The sequence below is a fragment of the Physella acuta genome, unplaced genomic scaffold (genome assembly GCF_028476545.2).
Source record: "Physella acuta isolate Inbredline_101_S28 unplaced genomic scaffold, ASM2847654v3 ptg001292l, whole genome shotgun sequence".
In the NCBI taxonomy this organism is placed as follows: Eukaryota; Metazoa; Mollusca; class Gastropoda; family Physidae; genus Physella; species Physella acuta.
Window position 1 is genome coordinate 37,927 of NW_026732807.1, and position 23,036 is coordinate 60,962.

At 43.4% G+C, this 23,036-nt stretch overlaps 2 protein-coding genes across 3 annotated transcripts; both read left to right on the forward strand.

Moving 5' to 3' along the window:
• Positions 1-3,104: 3,104 nt before the first annotated feature.
• Positions 3,105-10,462, forward strand: LOC131958122 (sialate:O-sulfotransferase 1-like). The gene is made up of 6 exons (XM_059322997.1): positions 3,105-3,199; positions 5,560-5,726; positions 6,486-6,621; positions 7,805-7,855; positions 9,109-9,254; positions 10,304-10,462. The coding sequence occupies exons 1-6, from the start codon at positions 3,139-3,141 to the stop codon at positions 10,460-10,462; spliced, it is 720 nt and encodes a 239-aa protein (XP_059178980.1). The 5' UTR covers positions 3,105-3,138.
• A 219-nt stretch (positions 10,463-10,681) lies between these two features.
• Positions 10,682-18,835, forward strand: LOC131958126 (uncharacterized). Of its 2 annotated transcripts, none has more exons than XM_059323002.1 (6): positions 10,682-10,823; positions 15,021-15,095; positions 15,658-15,867; positions 16,937-17,054; positions 18,329-18,386; positions 18,680-18,835. In XM_059323002.1, exons 1-6 carry the CDS (start codon positions 10,727-10,729, stop codon positions 18,764-18,766), a joined length of 645 nt encoding a protein of 214 aa, XP_059178985.1. In that variant the 5' UTR covers positions 10,682-10,726; the 3' UTR covers positions 18,767-18,835. The 2 variants fall into 2 exon arrangements, with proteins under 2 accessions (XP_059178985.1, XP_059178986.1); XM_059323003.1 differs by lacking the exon at positions 10,682-10,823 and adding an exon at positions 13,664-13,741.
• Positions 18,836-23,036: the final 4,201 nt, after the last annotated feature.

The following is a 23,036-nucleotide window of genomic DNA, read 5'->3' on the forward strand; positions in this document are numbered from 1 at the left end:
AGGCGGCAGGGCATAGTGCTGACCACACTATCCCTGCATATGCCGAGGTCACTGAAGCAGATGAACTCTACTTCATCTGCGCCTTATGGATGATGGTGAAGATTTCGAAGTAGTATTTGCTAAACGGCTACCAGAAAACCAAGTTGTGTTAAAAAAAACCGAAATAAATTACAAAATTTAAAAACGGTAGACACTGTGCAGTGTTTCGTTCAGAGATTTTTTTCAGGACTAAATTTTCCGGAGGGGGGGGGGGGGGTGGGGCGGCAGGACACGGTAAAAGTATATATTTTCTATTTAAATCTATTTCGTTGGGGGAAAGAAGGGGACAGTAGGCGTGCTTCGTGGGTTGAGGGCAACGCCGCCCTCCCTTCAAAGAGATGCCTGAAAGAAACACTTATGCATGACGAGCAAAGGGCTGCAATTCGCGTGGCTTTCTTCAATTGGGCGCATTTTAGCGTTCAGAAATCTTCTTCCGGGAATTTCCAGGTCTGCCCAATTTTCTGTTACCTTGTAGGATCTAGGCTAGTGTCTGCTTTTCAATGTTTTCTCATATTCTCACCAGACCATGCCCGATTTATAAACACTGGACTTGTATCATATTGGCTGTTAGGAACAAATATTAAAGAAATTTTTTTTAAATTACAAATTAAATATATTTAGAAAATCTTTTTAAAAAATGCAAACTTTGAAAAAAAAAAAAAAAAAAAAAAATGAAGAATATAAATTGAGTAGGTTGGAAAACAGTGATTGCCATTATTTTTGCTATTTAGTCAAAATCAGAGGCCTGGCGAGAGGGGGGGGGGGGCGGGGGTTGCGGACTGCACCGGGTGACACCATTTAGGGGGGTGACTTCAAGACAAAAAATAGTAAAATATATAGAGAAAAATTTGAGGGGGGGGGGGTGTGAAGTTTGAGGGGGGGTGCAAATCGAAAGCTCAAGGGGGGGGGGGGGGTGGGGGTGGAAATTGAAATCTGAATGATTGTCCCCGGGAAGAGTCGCCACGCCTCTGAGGGGCGACACCATTAAGTGCCGCACCGGGTGACACCCGACCTCGCTACGTCACGGGTCAAAATTTTTTTACCCAATAGGTAATTTTTTAGATAGGTTTTGAACATCTCTTCTTTATTAAGTTGTTTGTTGCAACTTTTTTATTTTCTCGTATAAAGAGTATAAAGGATGTGTTGCAATCGTGATGAATAATCTATATATATAATTCTCTTCTTGGAGACGCTAGAAAACAAGCTGTAAGCGTGCTCCCTACCACCCCACCCCTACATGGTCTGGTGAGCTGTGGTTCACGCTAAATGTTTACATTCGTAGAGCCGGGTTTAGTGACGGCTATTAGGGGCAGGTAATTTAGTTTGAAACGATTTTAAACTTAGGGGAGGTAAAAAAGAGGAGGCTGCTTTCACGGGGAGGGGGTGTAGGGTAAGGGTTGGGGGAAAGGAGGGTGGGGGTAGTATCGTCCTTAACGACCTACTGATAGTGTTTTAAAGCTAATATTTAGTGTCAGCATTGGTACTGTCGAATTCACAAATTATGAATTACTGAAAAGTAGAAAAATAAAACAACTAAATAGCGGCGTATGATATGCCGCGGGTCGGCTCGTGAACAGATAATTGGAGAGTTTCTGCTCCCAACTTTATCGCATACGGAATTTAAATCGTGCATTGTAATCCTGCGAAAATCTTAATCCAGATGTTGACAAACTTTGATTTTTAATCCTGTTGTTCTGTATGTGTGTGTGTGCGTTTGTGCGTACATGTGTAATTAGGTGCGTGCATGAGTGGGTGGGTTCATGCTTTTGTGTGTGTATGCATGTAAAAAGGCCTTCGTGCCTACACTTGTTACCGTTTTTTGAATAAATTTGAATACATTTGAATTTAAATTATGTAAACACGATTACTTGAGTACCGTTTCAGTTTGTCAAAAATACATGTAACCGGAAGTGGTGCTAACTCTACTTCCGGTTTCTAGAAAAGTCTATAACTAGAGCGCCGTTTAGGTTATGTGGACGATTTCACAAAGACCTACTGAATTTAATGAATTTATACCATATTATCAGAAAGCAAATTCTTAGACATTTTCAGTTGATTGTGTATTCTTAAAAAAACTAGCGGTTTTGTTAAAAGCTTAATTATTTCTATAGCCCAATTGCTCTAAAAATTTTAAAGAAATAAAAAAAAATTAATATTTCTACTACAGTTTATAGTTAATATAAAATAAGTGTGAGGGTCCCCAACGGGGTTCCAGTTATAGCTTGTTTTGTAAAGGAACGCGATTTGATTTTAAAAAAAAACAAGTTAATAAAAAGTCTAGTGACAATTTAAGCGCAATTTCCTTATGCTATCCATAACAATTTTAAATCGAGATAAATCATATATTCAGCAAATAAATAATGCAACACAAGTAGTTTTAATAATTCAAAACAAAATAGAAAAAATATCTATTATTTAATAAGGTACAAAAATAACGTTTGAATTAATAAGTAAAAAATAAAGACAACTACATTAACCTATATCAACGGAAATAGTTTTATTTTAACGAGTAGGCCTACACGATGCTCAGTTTAAACAAGTTAATAATAGTAAATATCATCCTATAAATATAAATTTATTTGTTCTTAATTAATTTTTTGTGACCGAACGAAAGGATATTTTTGAAAACTTTCTTCTGCAATATTGATCTAAATTATGACATTGGTAAATGTTTCAAGTCGCTAAGTGGTCTGGTTGCCGAGATATGGGCCAAAAACTGCATTTTTTTCGAGGTTTTTTGGCTTTTCCGGGAAATCCAGGAAGGAATTCCGGGAATTTGCTTGGCCCACAATCATCCTCGGAACTTGCTTAACATATTTGCTTTTGGAACTAGTCCTCGATATTGCTTCGTTGAGGAGGAGATACGACTTAAAGCTGCGGACACACATCCGTCCATTGCGGACACACATCCATCCATCCATCCATCCATCCATCCAGAAATAACGAATTAATAATCTCAATTCCAGTATGGAAATTTCGCTAAATACCATGAGTTTGACACCTATGTAAACATTTTACTACTTCACATGAACGGAAGTTCTTTCTCTTTCAAAAACATTATTAATTGATGTATGTTTCACAACGTAGAAGAGTATAGTCATGCAGTTTATAAAAATAGCCTTAGTAGTAGTATTTATGTTGACGTATAGCAAATCGGATGGTAAGTCGCTAGTTAGGATTCCATTCTTTACCGTTATAGGGTACCACATAACTATATAACTATATAACTAGTTATCAGTACCTAGTTTCAGAGTAAAGACCCCCCCTGTCTTAACACAGAACAGTGTTTCTTTCAGACCTTTTTTGGAGGGGGGGGGGTGGAGAGGGTGGTAGACGTTCTTCGGGGAGGGGGGGGGGGCTAAGCTAAGTCAATCAAGTACCCAACAGAGCTGGGTGTGACTACAGTCACAAGTCCGTAAAGGGATTCGAACTGCAGACCTTCAGGTTAGCAGCCAAGCGCTCTACTATTCGACCACGCCGTCCCATTATCGTAATCCAATAATCAATGACCGCCATGTAGCTTCGATTCTAAGTGTACGATAACTGCATGTAACTACTATCTCAAACGGGAGCAGATATACGCCATCTTTCCGTAGTGAGATCGACAACTGGATAATACATTAGTGTATATAGAATCTAGGCGTGACCTAACCAGTGTTTCTTCCAGACTTTTTTATCCGGAGGGGGGGGGGGGGCACTTGAAATTTTCGGGAGGGGGGGGGGGTAGACTTTCTTTGGGGGGGGGGGGAGGGCGGACACTGTTAAAAGTATAAATTTTCAATATAAATTATATAAATTTCATTTCGTTCGGGGGGGGGGGGGGCGGTAAAAAAAATTCGGGGGGGGGGGGGCTTCGACCTCCCCCAACAGATGCCTGGAAGAAGCTCTGGACCTAACTGTAGAGCCCTAGACAGCTAATCCGAAAGTCTCGAGTTCGAATCCGGTCCAAGTTAGTAGAACATCCCTGAGTCCATCCAGCTCTGATGGGTACTCAACATGTTAGTGAAACTAAAGGCGGGTTGGCATAGAGCTGACCACACTATCCCGTCATACGCCGAGGTCACAGAAACAGATAAACTACTTTACCTACCCTTGGACCGCCAGGAACTTTTCTGTGTGGAATCTACTCACTATAGCCGGTATGGCTGTATACGTTAAGCTGTATACAGTTTATTTAAGTATTTGGAGTAGAGTGGTTCTATAAAAATTTGTTCAACATTTTTCAGTGGCTACTGAAGTACTTTTATAAGTTCACATTGCAAATGTTGTGTAAACTCCCTTCTCTATTCCCATGTGGTAAGAATCTCTCATATGATGTTGTTAACCCCTGTCTCACATCCCATCTTCTCTCCAATACCATCCTTTTGACCCCGCCCCCTCACTTATATTATCTGGTTAGCTCACCTCTCCCTTCGTATCTCTATCTCCCAACACATAAACTCCCCTCTATCAACCCATAAACCCCCCTCATCCCATAAACTCCCCTGTATCAAACCATAATCTCTCTACTGCCAACCCATAAACCCCCTTCTACCAACCCATAAACTCCTTCCCCTCCCATAAACCCCCCTCATCCCATAAACTCCCCTCTATCAACCCATAAACTCTACTCTACCGACCAATAAACTCCCCCCCCCTCCTATCCCATCCCATAAACTCCCCTCTATCAACCCATAAACCCCCCTCATCCCATTAACCCCCTTCTACCAACCCATAAACCCCCCTCTCCCAACCCATAAACCCCCCTCTATCAACCCATAAACCCCCCTCTCCCATAAACTCCCCTGTATCAACCCATAATTTCTCTTCTACCAACCCATAAACCCCCTCTCCCAACCCTATAAACTCCACTCTCCCAACCCATAAACCCCCCTCTATCAACCCATAAACCCCCCTATCCCAACCCATAAACTCCCCTCATCCTATAAACTCCCCCCCCAACCCATAAACTCACATCTACCAACCCATAAACTCCCTCTCCCAACCCATAAACCCCCCTCCCCTCCCATAAACCCCCCTCTCCCAACCCATAAACCCCCCTCTATCAACCCATAAACCCCCCCTCTCCCAACCCATAAACTCCCCTCATCCCATAAACTCCCCAGTATCAACCCATAATCTCTCTTCTACCAACCCATAAACCCCCCTCTACCAACCCATAAACCCCCTCCTCCAACCCATAAACTCCACTCTCCCAACCCATAAACCCCCCTCTATCAACCCATAAACCCCCCTCATCCCATAAACTCCCCTGTATCAACCCATAATCTCTCTTCTGCCAACCCGTGAACCCCCTTATACCAACCCATAAACCCCCCTCTACCAACCCATAAACTCCCCTCTACAAACCCATAAACCCCCCTCTAACAACCCATAAACCCCCCTCTCCCAACCCATAAACCCCCTTCTACCAACCCATAAACCCCCTTTCTACCAACCCATAAACCCCCTCTCCCAACCCTTAAACTCCCCTCCCCCACCTCATACCGTCAACACCCCATCCTATTCCCTCCCATCTAGCGACCTCAATCAACATCAACGAGGTCAAGGCTGTCGGCTGTCTGAAGGTAGCAGAGGGTAGCGAGTCCTTCAAGACGCTGGCCAAAGACTATGGCGCCCTGCAGCTTGAGGTTAAGATGTGCGTCTTCCGCTGCTGGAAGCTGAGGTTTTTCTACGCCGGCATGCAGGTGAGGCCAGGTGTGTCTGCAGGTGATGGCAGGTTTCTCTGCAGGTGTGGCCAGGTGTGTCTGCAGGTGATGGCAGGTGTGGCCAGGTGTGTCTGCAGGTGAGGGCAGGTGTGTCTGCAGGTGAGGTCAGGTGTGTCTGCAGGTGAGGACAGGTGTGTCTGCAGGTGAGGTCAGGTGTGTCTACAGGTGAGGCCAGGTGTCTCTGCAGGTAAGGCCAGGTGTGTCTACAGGTGAGGCCAGGTGTGTATGCAGGTGAGGCCAGGTGTGTCTGCAGGTGAGGTCAGGTGTGTCTGCAGGTGAGGACAGGTGTGACTGCAGGTGAGGTCAGGTGTGTCTACAGGTGAGGCCAGGTGTCTCTGCAGGTAAGGCCAGGTGTGTCTACAGGTGAGGCCAGGTGTGTCTGCAGGTGAGGCCAGGTGTGTCTGCAGGTGAGGCCAGGTGTGTATGCAGGTGAGGCTAGGTGTCTCTGCAGGTTAGGCCAGGTGTCTCTACAGGTGAGGTGTATCTGCAGGTGAGGTGATGGTTCTTTATGGATGAGGTGATGGATCTTGAAAGGTGATTTGATGGGTCTTTTAATGTGAGGTCTTTACAGGCAAGTCAATGCTTTTTAATGGGACATTCGATGTTTATCTGTATGTTAGGCAATGTGTCTTCACAGGTAAGGTTAAGTTCTTCAACAGTTATTACTTTTAGTTGTATGCAGAAGGGTATCCCTATTTTTAAAGAAATGTATTTCTTTTGTTTTTGTTTTGTTTTTAGAAAGGTAACCTCTGTTTTTGTGGGATGTCCATCAAAGACACGGCCAGGGTGCCGATAGAAACCTGCGACAGGCGATGTCCAGGTAACTGCTACCAGGCCTGTGGGGGAGACACCGCCCTGTCGGTCTACAAGACAGGTGGGCGGATCTTTGGTTTTAGACTTAGGACTTTTGTTATAGGGTGGATCTTTGGTTTTAGACTTAGGACTTTTGTTATAGGGCGGATCTTTGGTTTTAGACTTAGGACTTTTGTTATAGGGCGGATCTTTGGTTTTAGACTTAGGACTTTTGTTATTGATTCAATGTAGGGTGGATCTTTGGTTTTAGACTTAGGACTTTTGTTATAGGGTGGATCTTTGGTTTTAGACTTAGGACTTTTGTTATAGGGCGGATCTTTGGTTTTAGACTTAGGACTTTTGTTATAGGGCGGATCTTTGGTTTTAGACTTAGGACTTTTGTTATAGGGCGGATCTTTGGTTTTAGACTTAGGACTTTTGTTATTGATTCAATGTAGGGTGGATCTTTGGTTTTAGACTTAGGACTTTTGTTATAGGGTGGATCTTTGGTTTTAGACTTAGGACTTTTGTTATAGGGCGGATCTTTGGTTTTAGACTTAGGACTTTTGTTATAGGGCGGATCTTTGGTTTTAGACTTAGGACTTTTGTTATTGATTTAATGTAGGGTGGATCTTTGGTTTTAGACCTAGGACTTTTGTTATTGATTTAATGTAGGGTGGAGTTGAGAATTTTTTTTATTGATTCAACTTAGGGTGGATCTTTGGTTTTAGACTTAGGACTTTATTTGCTTTAAGGTCGGAGGATTATATGGTTTCAGATTTAAAACTTTTGTTATTGTAGTGGGGAATATTTGATTATAGACTTAGGAGTTTTGTATTGCCCCACTGGGAAAATAGGGTCATTTGGTTTCAGACTTAGGATTTAAGCATTTGTTCTAATGTAGGGGTGTTTTTGATTTTGTTTAAGATTTTGGAATGGTTTCAGACTCAGCAAGTTTGTATTTGTTTTAAAATGTAATTGTGGGTCTTGAAATTCCTACGAAGTTAAAGAATACACGTTTCTAAAGAAATTATACAAAATATTCTAATTAAGTTATGAATAGAGCTCTTTTTTCGGGGTTTCTGTTTTGCTTAATTTTTTCTTTTTAAGAGTTTCATGTGTTAAACCTAACACAATAATAAATTAGATGCGTGATATAATCATCAGTGTAAAACATAAACAAACGCTGCAAAGAATGTTTTGGATAAGTAACGGTGTTTATTAATCGTTAAATCTACGTAGACTGTTTTCTCTGTTATTTACAGGCTATGTCAGAGAGCCGGTCATTGCCATGGAGAGATTCTCGCTGCTAAAGGGTGAGTACATCGTGACACATCATCATTATCATCATCATCATCATCATCAACATCATCATCAACATCATCATCGACAGCATCAACATCATTATCAACATCATTATCAACATCATCAACATCATCATCAACATCATCATCAACATCATCAACATCATCAACATCATCATCAACATCATCATCATCATCAACAACATCATCATCATCAACAACATCATCAACATCATCATTATCATCATAAACATCATCATCATCATCATCATCATCAACATCATCGTCATCATCATAAACATCATCAACATCATCATAAACATCATCAACATCATCATCATCATCACCTTTCCCGTTTGTGATGAAGTAGAGTTCATCTGTTTCCGAGACCTCGGCATATGACAGGATAGTTTATTCAGCACTACGCCCAGCCGCTTCTGCTTTCCTTAACATTAAGTACCCATCTGAGCTGGGTAGACTCAATGACGCTCTATTAACTTCAACCCCTGATTCGAACTCGAGACTTTCGGGTTAGCAGTCTAGTGCTCTTACGCTAGGCTACGCCGTCCCATATATTTAAACACACCAGGGGATTAGAGCCATGATGTTGGAGGGTATGGACAGGTCAACTCAATTCTTGTCTTGATGCCTTCTTCGATCTGTGTATTGATATTTAGCACCCATCTACCCTGGTCTGTAAACTATGACCTATGATGTGATGTTCACCATATATGTATATGAAAATCCACCGTATTAGTAAATATTGACCGTGTCGTCAGCCATATCCATACATAGCGACCACTGACGCCCATCATATCAGTACATAGCGACCCCTAGCTCCCATCATATCAGTACATAGCTACCCCTAGCTCCCATCATATCAGTACATAGCGACCCCTAGCTCCCATCATATCAGTACATAGCGACCCCTAGCGCCCATCATATCAGTACATAGCGACCCCTAGCTCCCATCATATCAGTACATAGCTACCCCTAGCTCCCATCATATCAGTACATAGCGACCCCTAGCTCCCTTCATATCAGTACATAGCGACCCCTAGCGCCCATCATATCAGTACATAGCGACCCCTAGCGCCCATCATATCAGTACATAGCTACCCCTATCACCCATCATATCAGTACATAGCTACCCCTGACGCCCATCATATCAGTACATAGCGACCCCTAATACTTCCACCATGTTTGCTGTCAATTAACCTTTACCTTCGCCACCACCATTACGACCTTTGACCCCCCTCATTCAGCCAACATCGGGTGCTATGCCAGGAAAGACTCCATGCTGATCCTGTGCCCTAAAGACTTCGCCCCCCTGCGGACAGAACGGATGTCGGTGCCTCTGTGTATCTACTACTGCGACGCCATGTACCAGACCAAGTTCAGCACGACCACGGTGAGTCAGGACGATGACGCATTCACAACGCAGTGGTGAGTCAGAGGCGTCGTATGATTCTTGTTAACCCCCTGTTGGAACAAGGGGAGGCAGCCTCAGCTCGCCAATAAAACTTTAGTTTTTGTAGTGACCCCCCCCCCCCCCCCGACATTGACGAAATAGGAAAAAAATACTTAATCTATAACTAATTTACCTTAAATAGTGTTCACTCCGACCCCGGAGATTAACATGCCCCCACCCTCGAAAACCCCCTCACCCATGGAGAAAAAGTATCTAAAAGAAACACTAGAGCGAACCAATCACATCAACTACCTACCTTAGCAAGCCCTCACCTCTGTAACCCACCCACCCTCTACCCCCACCCCTGAACCGCACCCACATTATATGCCACCACCTTGTACCCCACACTTTACCCCCTCCCTACACTGCGCATCCACTCCGCCCTGTACCCCCACCCTATACTCCTCACACTGTACCTCCACCCTGTACCCCCACCCTTTACCCACACCCCAGTACCATACCCCTGTACCCCCCACCCCCACCCTTTACCCCACCCCTGTGTACACTCCGCCCTGTACCCCACCCTTGTGTACACTCCGCCCTGTACCCCCCCCCACCCCTGTACCCCCACCCTGTACCCCCACCCTGTACCCCACCCCTGTGTCACACTCCACCCTGTACCCCACCCCTGTACCCCACCCCTGTACCCCCACCCTGTACCCCATCCCTGTACCCCACCCCTGTGTCACACTCCTCCCTGTACCCCAGCCCTGTACCCCACCCCTGTACCCCACCCCTGTACCCCATCCCTGTACCCCACCCCTGTGTCACACTCAACCCTGTACCCCCACCCCTGTACCCCACCCCTGTACCCCCACCCTGTACCCCATCCCTGTACCCCACCCCTGTGTCACACTCCTCCCTGTACCCCACCCCTGTACCCCACCCCTGTGTCACACTCAACCCTGTACCCCCACCCCTGTACCCCACCCCTGTACCCCACCCCTGTACCCCACATCTGTGTCACACTCCACCCTGTACCGCACCAGGGAGACGACCGTTGCTGCTGCAGTAACTCAGTGACCGGCGCCAAGAACACGATGCTCTCCTGGTGCAACATCCCCTGTGCTGGGGACGTCACCCCCACCCTGTACCCCCACCCTGTACCCCCACCCCTGTACCCCCACCCACCCTGTACCCCACCCTGAGTCACACTCCGCCCTGTACCGCACCAGGGAGACGACCGTTGCTGCTGCAGTAACTCAGTGACCGGCGCCAAGAACACGATGCTCTCCTGGTGCAACATCCCCTGTGCTGGGGACGTCACCCCCACCCTGTACCCCCACCCTGTACCCCCACCCCTGTACCCCCACCCACCCTGTACCCCACCCTGAGTCACACTCCGCCCTGTACCGCACCAGGGAGACGACCGTTGCTGCTGCAGTAACTCAGTGACCGGCGCCAAGAACACGATGCTCTCCTGGTGCAACATCCCCTGTGCTGGGGACGACAGTATGGGCTGCACGGGCAACAAGAACCAGGGCATCCAGTGGGCTACATTCGAGATAGGTCAGTTCAGTAGGTCATGGTAGGTCAGTTCAGTAGGTCATGGTAGGTCAGTTCAGTAGGTCATGGTAGGTCAGTTCAGTAGGTCATGGTAGGTCAGTTCAGTAGGTCATGGTAGGTCAGTTCAGTAGGTCATGGTAGGTCAGTTCAGTAGGTCATGGTAGGTCAGTTCAGTAGGTCATGGTAGGTCAGTTCAGTAGGTCATGGTAGGTCAGTTCAGTAGGTCATGGTAGGTCAGTTCAGTAGGTCATGGTAGGTCAGTTCAGTAGGTCATGGTAGGTCAGTTCAGTAGGTCATGGTAGGTCAGTTCAGTAGGTCATGGTAGGTCAGTTCAGTAGGTCATGGTAGGTCAGTTCAGTAGGTCATGGTAGGTCAGTTCAGTAGGTCATGGTAGGTCAGTTCAGTAGGTCATGGTAGGTTAGCTCAGTAGGTCAGCTCAGTAGGTCAGTTCAGTAGGTCATGGTAGGTCAGCTCAGTAGGTCAGTGTTTGGTAGGTCAGTGTTTGGTAGGTCAGTTTAGTAGGTCACTCTTTGGTAGGTCAGTTTAGTGGGTCAGTTAAGTGAGTCAGTGTTTGGTAGGTCAGTGTTTGGTAGGTAAGTGTTTAATAGATCAATCTTTGGTAGGTCAGTATAGTAGGTAAGTCTTTGCAGTGGCGTAGCGAGGTCGGGTGTCACCTGGTGTGGCACTTAATGGTGTCACCCCCCCCCCAGAGGCGTAGCGACCCTTCCCGGGGACAAACTTTCAAATTTTCGATTTTTGCACCCCCCCCCCCTCATAATTTCGATTTGCACCCCCCCTCAAGTTTTTCTCTATATATTTTGCTATTTTTTGCCTTGGTGTCACCCCCCTAAATGGTGTCACCCGGTGCGGTCCGCACCCCCGCCCCCCCCCCCCCCCTCGCTACGCCCTGAGTCTTTGGTAGGTCAGTGTTTGATAGGTCAGTTTAGTAGGTCAGTCTTTGGTAGGTCAGTTTAGTGGGTCAGTATTTGGTAGGTCAGTGTTTGATAGGTCAGTTTAATATGCCCGTGTTTGAGAGACCTCTTTGATATGTCAGCGTTTGGTAGGTCACTTTAGTAAATCATCAGTGTTTTAGGCCAGTTAACAATGTCTATGTTCGATAGAAATATTTTAAAAATTATTGTTGGACATGTAGTTTAAAATGTTTGTTGTATACAAACTATAGGGCTGGTAAGTAGGTCACGAACCAGTTCTACAGCTCAATAAAACCTGCATGAGCCATAGAACAGGTTGGTGACCTACTTACCAGCCCTATAGTATAGAGGGGGTCAATTTAAAATGTCAGGGTTCAGTAGTTGAGAAAGAAATTGTTATCCTCCGATAGGTCAGTTTTTATGTCATTGTACAATTCGTCTATTTAAAACGTTAGTGTGCGATAGCTATGTGAATGGTTTATAGAAGAAAAATAACAAATAGAAGAGTTACACATTTGTTTGCACAACATCTGCTTGTAAAACTGATTTAAAGCAAAACTCCAATTACATAGAAAAAAGTATAGACCTACACCATCTTCTTTTCGTGCCCAAGATAGATAGGGTGGATGAAACAGAGTTCAACTTTTTCAACGACAACAGCATACATGTGAATAGTGTAGTCAGCCATATGCCCATCTATCATTATTTCCCTAACGAGAGTCAGGTACGCATTAGAGCTGAGTAGACACAGAGACGTCGTACTTACTCGAGCTTCGAGATTCGAACTCGAGACTTTCGGGTTAGCAGACGACATAAATATATATTCATAACGTTTTCATTGTTTATTTAAAATACAAATAATACGTTGAAAATGAACTCATATCCTAACTATAATACAACATGCATTTCATGAATGTAAAATATTTTAGACAATTATGTGTTTGTGTATTATGTTAACATCTATTGGTGGTGCTTTATTGTGTTAACAGATAATCAATTCAATTTTTTTTCTTTTTTGCGCGTACATAAAATCTCGCAATTATCAACGTGGCATATTGATTTTTCGTAGATAGAGATGAGTCTCCTTCCCAGCTCGTTATTCAGTTTACAATTCGTTGACAGGTGTGATTGGTTGCACGTGTTATTGTGGTGTGTGTGTGGGGGGGGGGGGGGGGGGGGGGTAGGGCTGGATCAGACTTGACATCGGACTGTCAACAAAACCACATCTAACAGTGACCTTTGCTCCGTGTAACGCCTGCTACCATCTGATATAAATTTAGGCCCACAGCATCGTTTCGTTATACGAATTCAGCGGCGTAGCGAGGTCGGATGTCACCCGGTGTGGCACTTAATGGTGTCACCCACCAGAGGCGTAGTGACCCTTCCCGGGGACAAAGTTTCAATTTTCGATTTGCACCCCCCCCCCCCCCTTCAAACTTTCGATTTCCCCCTCAAACTTTGGATTTGCCCCTCCGCCCCCCCCCCCCCCCCCCCCCCCTAATCAAACTTTCGATTTGCACCTCTTAAAAAACTATTTAACACTCGAATTAATCACTTAATTAAGTGGAATTATCAATTTTCTCTATATATTTTGCTATTTTTTGCCTTGGTGCCACCCCTCTAAATGGTGTCGCCTAGTGCGGTCCGCACCCCCCCCCCCCCCCCCACGACCTCGCTACGCCTCTGATACGAATTAGTCAAATTAGACGAACAACAAACAACACAGTTGTTATCACTACACAGCTGTGCTCGCCGTGTCTGGGCGAATCCACTGTAATGTATGGGTCATTGGGTCATTCCACGTGTGTAAAAATGGGGTAGAGGGGGGTGGAAGACGGTGTACTGTAGGATAGTCTCAAGGGTCTAATTAGGGAAGGATGGGATAGTTATCGACGAAACGGTAAACAGACGTCCATTGTTATCTAGCCTACATGACCCGTGGCTATCTTTCGCTGTTTAGAGTTGGGTTTAAGCTGGGTGGTTCAACAGGTAAAGTGTTAATCCTAAGGATTAGTACTGTAATCTTAATTCTAAAACGATTATATTGCTTTGGATTGATTTCGGCTGCATTCTACAGCGCTTGTAAATTTTAAAATGTCCAAGCGCCATTTCAAAAAGTCTATCTCGATGTACAGATATGTCCGCTAAATATAGCTGCATATCAATTTATATACTCGGGACATTTGATTTCGGTCTATACAAGAACGCTACTCTTGTGCTTCATATGTGTGTGCAGTGGCGTAGCGGGGTCGGGTGTCACCCGGTGCGGCACTTAATGATGTCACCCCCCAGAGGCGTATCAACTCTTCCCGGGGACAAACTTTCAATTTTCGATTTGCACCCCCCTCGAACTTTCGATTTGCACCTCCCCCCCCCCTCAAATTTTTCTCTATATATTTTACTATTTTTTGCCTTGGTGTCACCCCCCTAAATGGTGTCAGCCGGTGCGGTCCGCACCCCCCCCTCGCTACGCCTCTGTGTGTGTGTAATGTGTTTTGAGCAAATGTGTTGGCCTATGTGAACATCAAGTATAGCCTACCAACATTTCTATTTTCAACACTTGTTATTTTTAGCCAAATTTGAACCAGTAGCTTTTGTATGCAGATCTAGGTTAAGACAGCCAGTGTTTTTTTTTTAACCATAGCCCTATAGCAGTGGCGTAGTGCTCTTCCCGGCGCCCGGGGACAAACTACCAATTTGCACCCCCCTTCCTCAAACTTTTGATTTGCACCCCACCCCCCCCCCCCCACCCCTCTAACTTTCGATTTGCACCCCTCCACCCTTGTCGGGATTTGTCAAATTTGCTCTTAAAAGACTTTTTATCACTCGAATTAATCGCTTAATTAAGTGGAATTATCATTTTCTCTATAATTTTTGCTATTTTTTGCCTTGGTGTCACCTAAATGGTGTCACCCGGTGCAGTCCGCACCCCCGCCCCCCCCCCCTCGCTACGCCACTGCCCTCCACTTCAAGTGTCCCCTCTCTTCCCGGCAGCAAAATGTCTAAAAACAAACCCTGCAGACAGCCAATGTTTCTTTAACCATAGACTCCCCTACCCCCCTTCAGAACGTTCAAGTCTCCCCCCCCTCCCCCCACGCAGCGAAATGTCTGAAAGAAACCCTAAAGACACCCCGCCCCCCCCCCTGACACCGAAGCTATATTTGTCTATGATGCAAAGCGCTAGTTAACATAGAACCAGGGCAGGTTGTATTGTTTTGTTTGATTTCTATCCTATTTCTTGTTTTTAAATTCCCGGGTCGGTCTACAGGGAGGGCGCCAAACTTCAGACGCTGGTCCAAGTCCGCCTTCCTGGGCGCCACGTGGCTGCAGCCCCAATTTCCACGTAAGTCAAATTGAAATTCTTTAATTTTTTAAAATTAATTTACGGTTTATTGTTAGTTTATGAAAAGATCTTGTAGTATTGGTTAAATAAAATGTGTTTTTCTCACTGTTTCCTTGTTCACTTGATGAGAACTGACAACAAAATATGTTTTTACTTATTGTTTCTGTAATGAAAGTCAGTGAAAATAAAATACGCTTTCTGTCATTGAAGAAAATTGTGAAAATAAAATGGTTTTTTTTTTATTGTTTCCTCAATGGAAGTCATTGAAAATAAAAGTGTTTTTAATTGTTTTTTTTATGATAGTCGGTGAAAATTAAACAATATGTTTAAATTTGTTTTCTTGGTGAAAACTTAAAATAAAATTTGTTTTTAGAATTGTTTCCTTTGAAAGTCAGTGGGGAAAAAATGTTTTTAATTGTATTCTTGATGAAATTCAGTGAAAAAAATTAATATTTTTAAATTTGTTTTCTTGATGAAAGTCAGTGAAAATTTTAAAAAAATGTTTTTTAATAGTTTACTTGATGAAAGTCTTTGAAAATAATTTTTTTTTTCTTGATGAAAGCCGGAGAAAATTTTGAAGTGAAGTTAAAAGACGAAGAACAGGAGTCCCTGGGGTCTCTGACGGACCTGCTGGCCAAGAAAAGAGCCAGACAGCCCGGGGAGGACGCCAACAAGGAGGAGACGGACAAGGTGGCGGTGATTAACCTGCCCGGGGGTGACAAGCGGCAGCCTTCGTCCGGCGGGCTCAAGGAGGAAGTGGCCATTTTAGAACGTAAACATTTCTAGCGTTTTTAAAATAGTTTTTAATTGCTTACGGTTAAAAAAAATAGTAAAAAAAAATTAAAGCGGCTACTTTCTTTATTAAAACAGAAATTTCTCATAATAAGATGGTAATTCAACTAAGGCAGAGGCGTATCGACCCTTCCATACGCCCAGGGAACAAACTTTCATTCAATTTGCCCCCCCCCCCCCATATATTTTTTATATTTATAATTCAAATTAGTAGCTGAAATGAGCTTATTTTGGCACCCCTAGGGTCGGCGTCCGGGGACATATGTACCCCGCCCCCAATCTCTCCGTCGGTACGCCTCTGAACTAAGAAGATGTTGTTATGTAAATGAGAAAGACTTAAATTATAATTTTAAACACAGTTGTTTTTTTTTTGCGCATAATGACAAAAATAAAATTTAAACTAGACAATTTTTTATAGATTTATAAACTAATTAATATTTAACCTTAAGTACGGGCCTATTTTTAATTAGATTAACGAATTACCATTGTACTTTTAAAAGGTTTATAAAACAGAGTTTTTAAAATAAAAAAGAAACGTAATTTTTTAAAATATAACAAAAAATACAAATCAGCCAAAATTCATCCAAACATTCAAAACGTTTTATAACACTAGTAATAGGCATTCACAAATAAGTTTTAACACCAAAAACATTTTAAGCACATAAAAAATCTTTTAACAACGAAAACATTATTTAAATACCAAGCCATTTTTAAATACTAAATCATTTTTAAACAGCCAAAAAAAAAGTTTAAGCACCAAAATATTTTAAAATACCAAAAGCTTTCTCTAACACAACAATCTTCGAACAATATAAAGCAGTTTTAAGAACAATTAAGTCTATACAATTTTATAAACTTGCTATGACTTGCTTGATTAAGAAAGAAAAATTAGCTACGAAAACTAGCCAAAACTTTCATTATACACAAACACTTTTATAAAGCAAGGTATATTTGAGTCAATTCTAATCACGGTAATAACTTCTATTAACAAAACTGTATGTAATAAGTGTAAATAGTTCCTCTTTGTGAAGAGTCCATATTTTTATCAGTCCCCAGGATTAAGGAGAAATCGAAAGCGGAAACAGAGAGCAGCGTGGGTTTGATTATCGCTGCCGTTGTTGTAGGGTTTGTGGTCTTCACCATAGCCTTCGCCTGTTACGTCTACTCGTAAGCAGATTTGTTCACTGGTGATGTGATGTAGTTTTCGCTGCTTCGGTTTTTACAAGATTTTATTTTGTTTGCAACATCTGTTTGTTTGTTTGTTTGTTTGTTTGTTTGTTTGTTTTTTTGTTTGTTTGTTTGTTTGTTTGTTTGATTGATTGTTGCCCCCTATTGTATAGGTTTTTTTTTGTTTTATCGTTTGTATTATGTAAAAAAAAGCGGAGTGTGAACTTCCCTAAACCTCATTCTCGTATATTCGTATATAACATGAAGGGACCGAATGGCATTGCCTGTGGAATCAGGTAGCGCTTGTTATTGAAGGAGGGAAAAAATAAAGAAAAAAATAATCAGACGAAGAGTTCTTACAATAGGCTGTTTTATGAAAATACGACATAAAATTAATAAATCATGAAGGCTTATAGAAACCGAAAATCGAGCAACGTATCTTTTTCCGGATAACGGAAATCACCTAATTTAAAAAAAAAGCCTACGTATAGGATCTAATTCTTATATTTGAAATATTGTAAATGTAACAGTCTTCAAACTGTCTAGTTCACACACACACAAAAAAGCACTACTTCTGTTGTGTTCCGCCATACTTGTGTTATTAAATAACACAAGTATGGTCCAGCATAAAATCATAAATAACTTATTTAACATCCATTGTTATCATCGAAACAAATGTAACGAGCTTTAAATTACGTCTTATGCATGGGTTACGAGCGTCAGGGGCGTAGCGAGGGGGGGTGCGGACCGCACCGGGTGACACCATTTAGGGGGGTGACACCAAGGCATAAAATAGCAAAATATATAGAGAAAAACTTGAGGGGGGGGGGTGCAAATCGAAAGTTTGAGAGGGGGTGCAAATCGAAAACTTGAGGGGGGTGCAAATCGAAAGTTTGAGGGGGGGGGGGTGCAAATCGATCGAAAACTTGAAAGTTTGTCCCCGGGAAGGGTCGCTACGCCTCTGGGGGGTGACACCATTAAGTGCCGCACCGGGTGACACCCGACCTCGCTACGCCACTGACGAGCATGTCACTAGTTGTAATGCTAGGTGAATTAGCTAGATCATTAGAAATGGCGGCATCCTATTATAGAATACTCATTTGAATTGGCTCAATTGCTAGAAGCGGCTGTCACCTGTTTTAGAAAACAGATGAATTAGCCAGATCACTAGAAATGGCTGCCTCCTGGTATACAATACAGAGGTGAATTATTTATTTAGCACTAAGCATTTTGTTCTTACGTTTGCACAATAATTATTATATTTTTTGTGCTAGAATAAAGAAGAACGATGGAGATTTAGACGAAGATGTGGAAGAAAACAAAAACTTTAATGTAAGTTTGAGACAGGATGACACTTCTTGACTGATGTATGAAAGGTTGGGGGCTGGGGGGGGGGGAGGAGAGTACACTGACCTTTGATAGTCGGGTTACGAACCTTATTTTAAAGTAAGTCACTATTGACAGCCAGGTTGTATAGATACCGACTGTTAGTTTAGTAGAGACCTTAATATTTATTTCTTGCTAGAATACGCGTCCACAACGACTGTTGGAATCCTGATGTTTATTTTTAGATTTTTATCATTTGATTAGCTGACCACTGTTTGAGAATTTTATTTTTTTGGTAGAGACGCAGAGGTAGGAGAAGAAGAAGAAGAAATCCACGGAGCGAGTCAAGCGAAGACACGGATGAAGACAGCCTTAGTTCCGATTGACGGAAGTTTTCCGTTCCTCGCCAGCTTTTCAGGGAAACCCGATAATGCAAATAAAATATTTCAATTTTTTATCCAGAAAAATATTGTTTTCTTAGTCTTGCCTGGCCAATATGTTCTGTTATGTTACCTGGCCAATATGGTCTGTGATGTTACGTGGCCAATATGGTCTGTGATGTTACCTGGCCAATATGGTCCGTGATGTTACCTGGCCAATATGGTCTGTGATGTTACCGGGCCAATATTGTCCGTGATGTTACCTGGCCAATATGGTCTGTTATGTTACCTGGCCAATATGTTCCGTGATGTTACCTTGCCAATATGGTCTGTGATGTTACCTGGCCAATATGGTCTGTGATGTTACCTGGCCAATATGGTCTGTTACCTGGCCAATATGGTCTGTAATGTTACCTGGCCAATATGGTCCGTGATGTTACCTGGCCAATATGGTCTGTGATGTTACCTGGCCAATATAGTATCTGATCTTACCTGGCCAATATGGTCTATGATGTTACCGGGCCAATATGGTCTGTGATGTTACCTGGACAATATGGTCTGTGATGTTACCGGGCCAATATGGTCCGTGATGTTACCTGGCCAATATGGTCTGTCGTGTTACCTGGCCAATATGGTCCGTGATGTTACCTGGCCAATATGGTCTGTGATGTTACCGGGCCAATATGGTCCGTGATGTTACCTGGCCAATATGGTCTGTGATGTTACCTGGCCAATATGGTCTGTGATGTTACCTGGCCAATATGGTCTGTGATGTTACCTGGCCAATATGGTCTGTGATGTTACCTGGCCAATATGGTCTGTGATGTTACCTGGCCAATATGGTCTGTGATGTTACCGGGCCAATATGGTCTGTGATGTTACCTGGCCAATATGGTCTGTGATGTTACCGGGCCAATATGTTCTGTGATGTTACCTGGCCAATATGGTCTGTCGTGTTACCTGGCCAATATGGTCCGTGATGTTACCTGGCCAATATGGTCTGTGATGTTACCTGGCCAATATGGTCTGTGATGTTACCCAGATCCACCCACCACTCATAAATCCACCCAGCACTCATAGATCCACCCAGCACTCAGATCCACCCAGCACTCATAGATCCACCCAGCACTGATAGATCCACCCATTCACTCATAGATCCACCCAACACTTATAGATCCACCCATTCACTCATAGATCCACCCATTTACTCATAGATCCACCCTTCACTCATAGATCCACCCAGCACTCATAGATCCACCCAGCACTCATAGATCCACCCAGCACTCATAGATCCACCCAACTTTGATAGATCCACCCAACACTGATAGATCCACCCAACACTGATAGATCCACCCACCACTTATGGCTCCACCCAGCACTCATAGATCCACCCAACTTTGATAGATCCACCCAACACTGATAGATCCACCCAACACTGATAGATCCACCCAACACTCATAGATCCACCCAGCACTCATAGATCCACCCATTCACTCATGGATCCACCCATTCACTCATAGATCCACCCTTCACTCATAGATCCACCCTTCACTCATAGATCCACCCAGCACTCATAGATCCACCCAACTTTGATAGATCCACCCAACACTGATAGATCCACCCATCACTCATAGATCCACCCAGCACTCATAGATCCACCCAGCACTCATAGATCCACCCAACACTGATAGATCCACCCACCACTCATGGCTCCACCCAGCACTCATAGATCCACCCACCACTCATAGATCCACCCATCACTTAAAGATCCACCCACCACTCATGGATCCACCCACCACTCATGGATCCACCCAGCACTCATAGATCCACCCACCACTCATAGATCCACCCAGCACTCATAGATCCACCCAGCACTGATAGATCCACCCAACTTTGATAGATCCACCCAACACTGATAGATCCACCCAACACTCATAGATCCACCCAGCACTCATAGATCCACCCATTCACTCATAGATCCACCCATTCACTCATAGATACACCCTTCACTCATAGATCCACCCAACACTGACAGATCCACCAATTCACTCATAGATCCACCCAACACTCATAGATCCACCCAGCACTCATAGATCCACCCACTACTCATAGATCCACCCATCACTCATAGATCCACCCAACATTGACAGATCCACCCAGCACTCATAGATCCACCCAACACTGATAGATCCACCCAACACTGATAGATCCACCCAGCACTCATAGATCCACCCAACACTGATAGATCCACCCAACACTGATAGATCCACCCAACACTCATAGATCCACCCAACACTGGTAGATCCACCCAGCACTCATAGATCCACCCAACACTCATAGATCCACCCTACAATCATAGATCCACCCACCACTGATAGATCCACCCAGCACTCATAAATCCACCAATCACTCATAGATCCACCCAACACTGATAGATCCACCCAGCACTCATAGATCCACCCAACACTGATAGATCCACCCATTCACTCATAGATCCACCCAGCACTCATAGATCCACCCAGCACTCATAGATCCACCCAGCACTGATAGATCCACCCAGCACTGATAGATCCACCCAACATTGACAGATCCACCCAGCACTCATAGATCCGCCCAGCACTCATAGATCCACCCAACACTCACAGATCCACCCAGCACTGATAGATCCACCCAACATTGACAGATCCACCCAGCACTCATAGATCCGCCCAGCACTCATAGATCCACCCAACACTGACACATCCACCCAGCACTCATAGATCCACCCAGCACTCATAGATCCACCCAGCACTCATAGATCCACCCATCACTCTTAGATCCACCCAACACCGACAGATCCACCCAGCACTGATAGATCCACCCAGCACACATAGATCCACCCAGCACTGACAGGTACTTAACTCACGTTAGAGTAAGTAGAGATGGCTGGGCATAGCGCTGACCACACCATCCCTTCACATGCCGATGTCTCTGAAACATCGTATCCAGTGAACGAACAGGAAAAGTGGATGAAGTTACCATTTTGAACCTGTCTCGAGACCTTCGCGTAAGAAGTCGTACGCTCTGCCGTCCGACCACACCTTACAGTTGGGGTACAACTGCTGTTCTACTGTCATCAGTTTTAACAAGCTTTGACGCCATTTATTTTTGGTATTAAATTAAATTAATTTAAATTTTAAGTCAGAGGCGTCGCAAGGCGGGGGCGGGGAGTCGAACCGCACCGGTGACACCATATAGGGGGTGACACCAAGACAAAAAAAATGAAAAATGTATAGTAGAAAATTAATTAATGATTAATTAGAGTTAAAAACATCTTATTAAGTGCTACTCAAAGAATCCGATATGGGGGAGGGGGTGACACCGGACCAAAACCTGAAAACTATAGAGAAAATAATTTTACATACAGCTGTATTACATACAGATATATATATATATATATATATATATATATATATATATATATATATATATATATATATATATATATATATATATATACATATATATATATATACATACATATATATATATATATATATATATATATATATATATATATATATATATATATATATAGAGAGAGAGAGAGAGAGAGAGAGAGAGAGAGAGAGAGAGAGAGAGAGAGAGAGAGAGACAGAGAGATTATATAAACTTTATTATTGGGGAGGGGGTGTGACACCATTAGGTGCCGCATCGGGTGACACCTGACCTAGCGACGCCACTGACCTGAGTCAACATACGTGTATAGCTGGTGACACCGTAAGGATATTTCAACTATAATCCTATTAGATACTCAAATAGTAATTGAGTTCTTTAAAAATCAATATAATCAATCCAAGGGAAATAACTAGTGGGTAGCGGACATAATGGGGGAGTTCGAGTTCCCGAACTTTGTAAATTTTAAGTTAACAACAGGTCGAAATAAAAACATCGGTCGCTCATAGAATATGTTACAACTTTTAGCGACAAATGCATAGAGAGCAAGATTTTTAAATGTATTATCTCCTTTTCAGTTTATTTACAAGCTTATTACAACAGCCTATTTTCTCCTAACACAATAACCTTCCCCATACACGATCAACTTCCCCTAACACAATCACTTTCCCCTAATACAATCACCAATCCCAAACACAATCATCTTCCCCTAACACAATCATCTTCCCCTAACACAATCACCTTCCCTAAATACAATCAACTCCCTCAATTACAATCGACTTCCCTTAACACAATCACCTTCCCGAAACACAATCACATTCCCCTAACACAATCGCCTTCC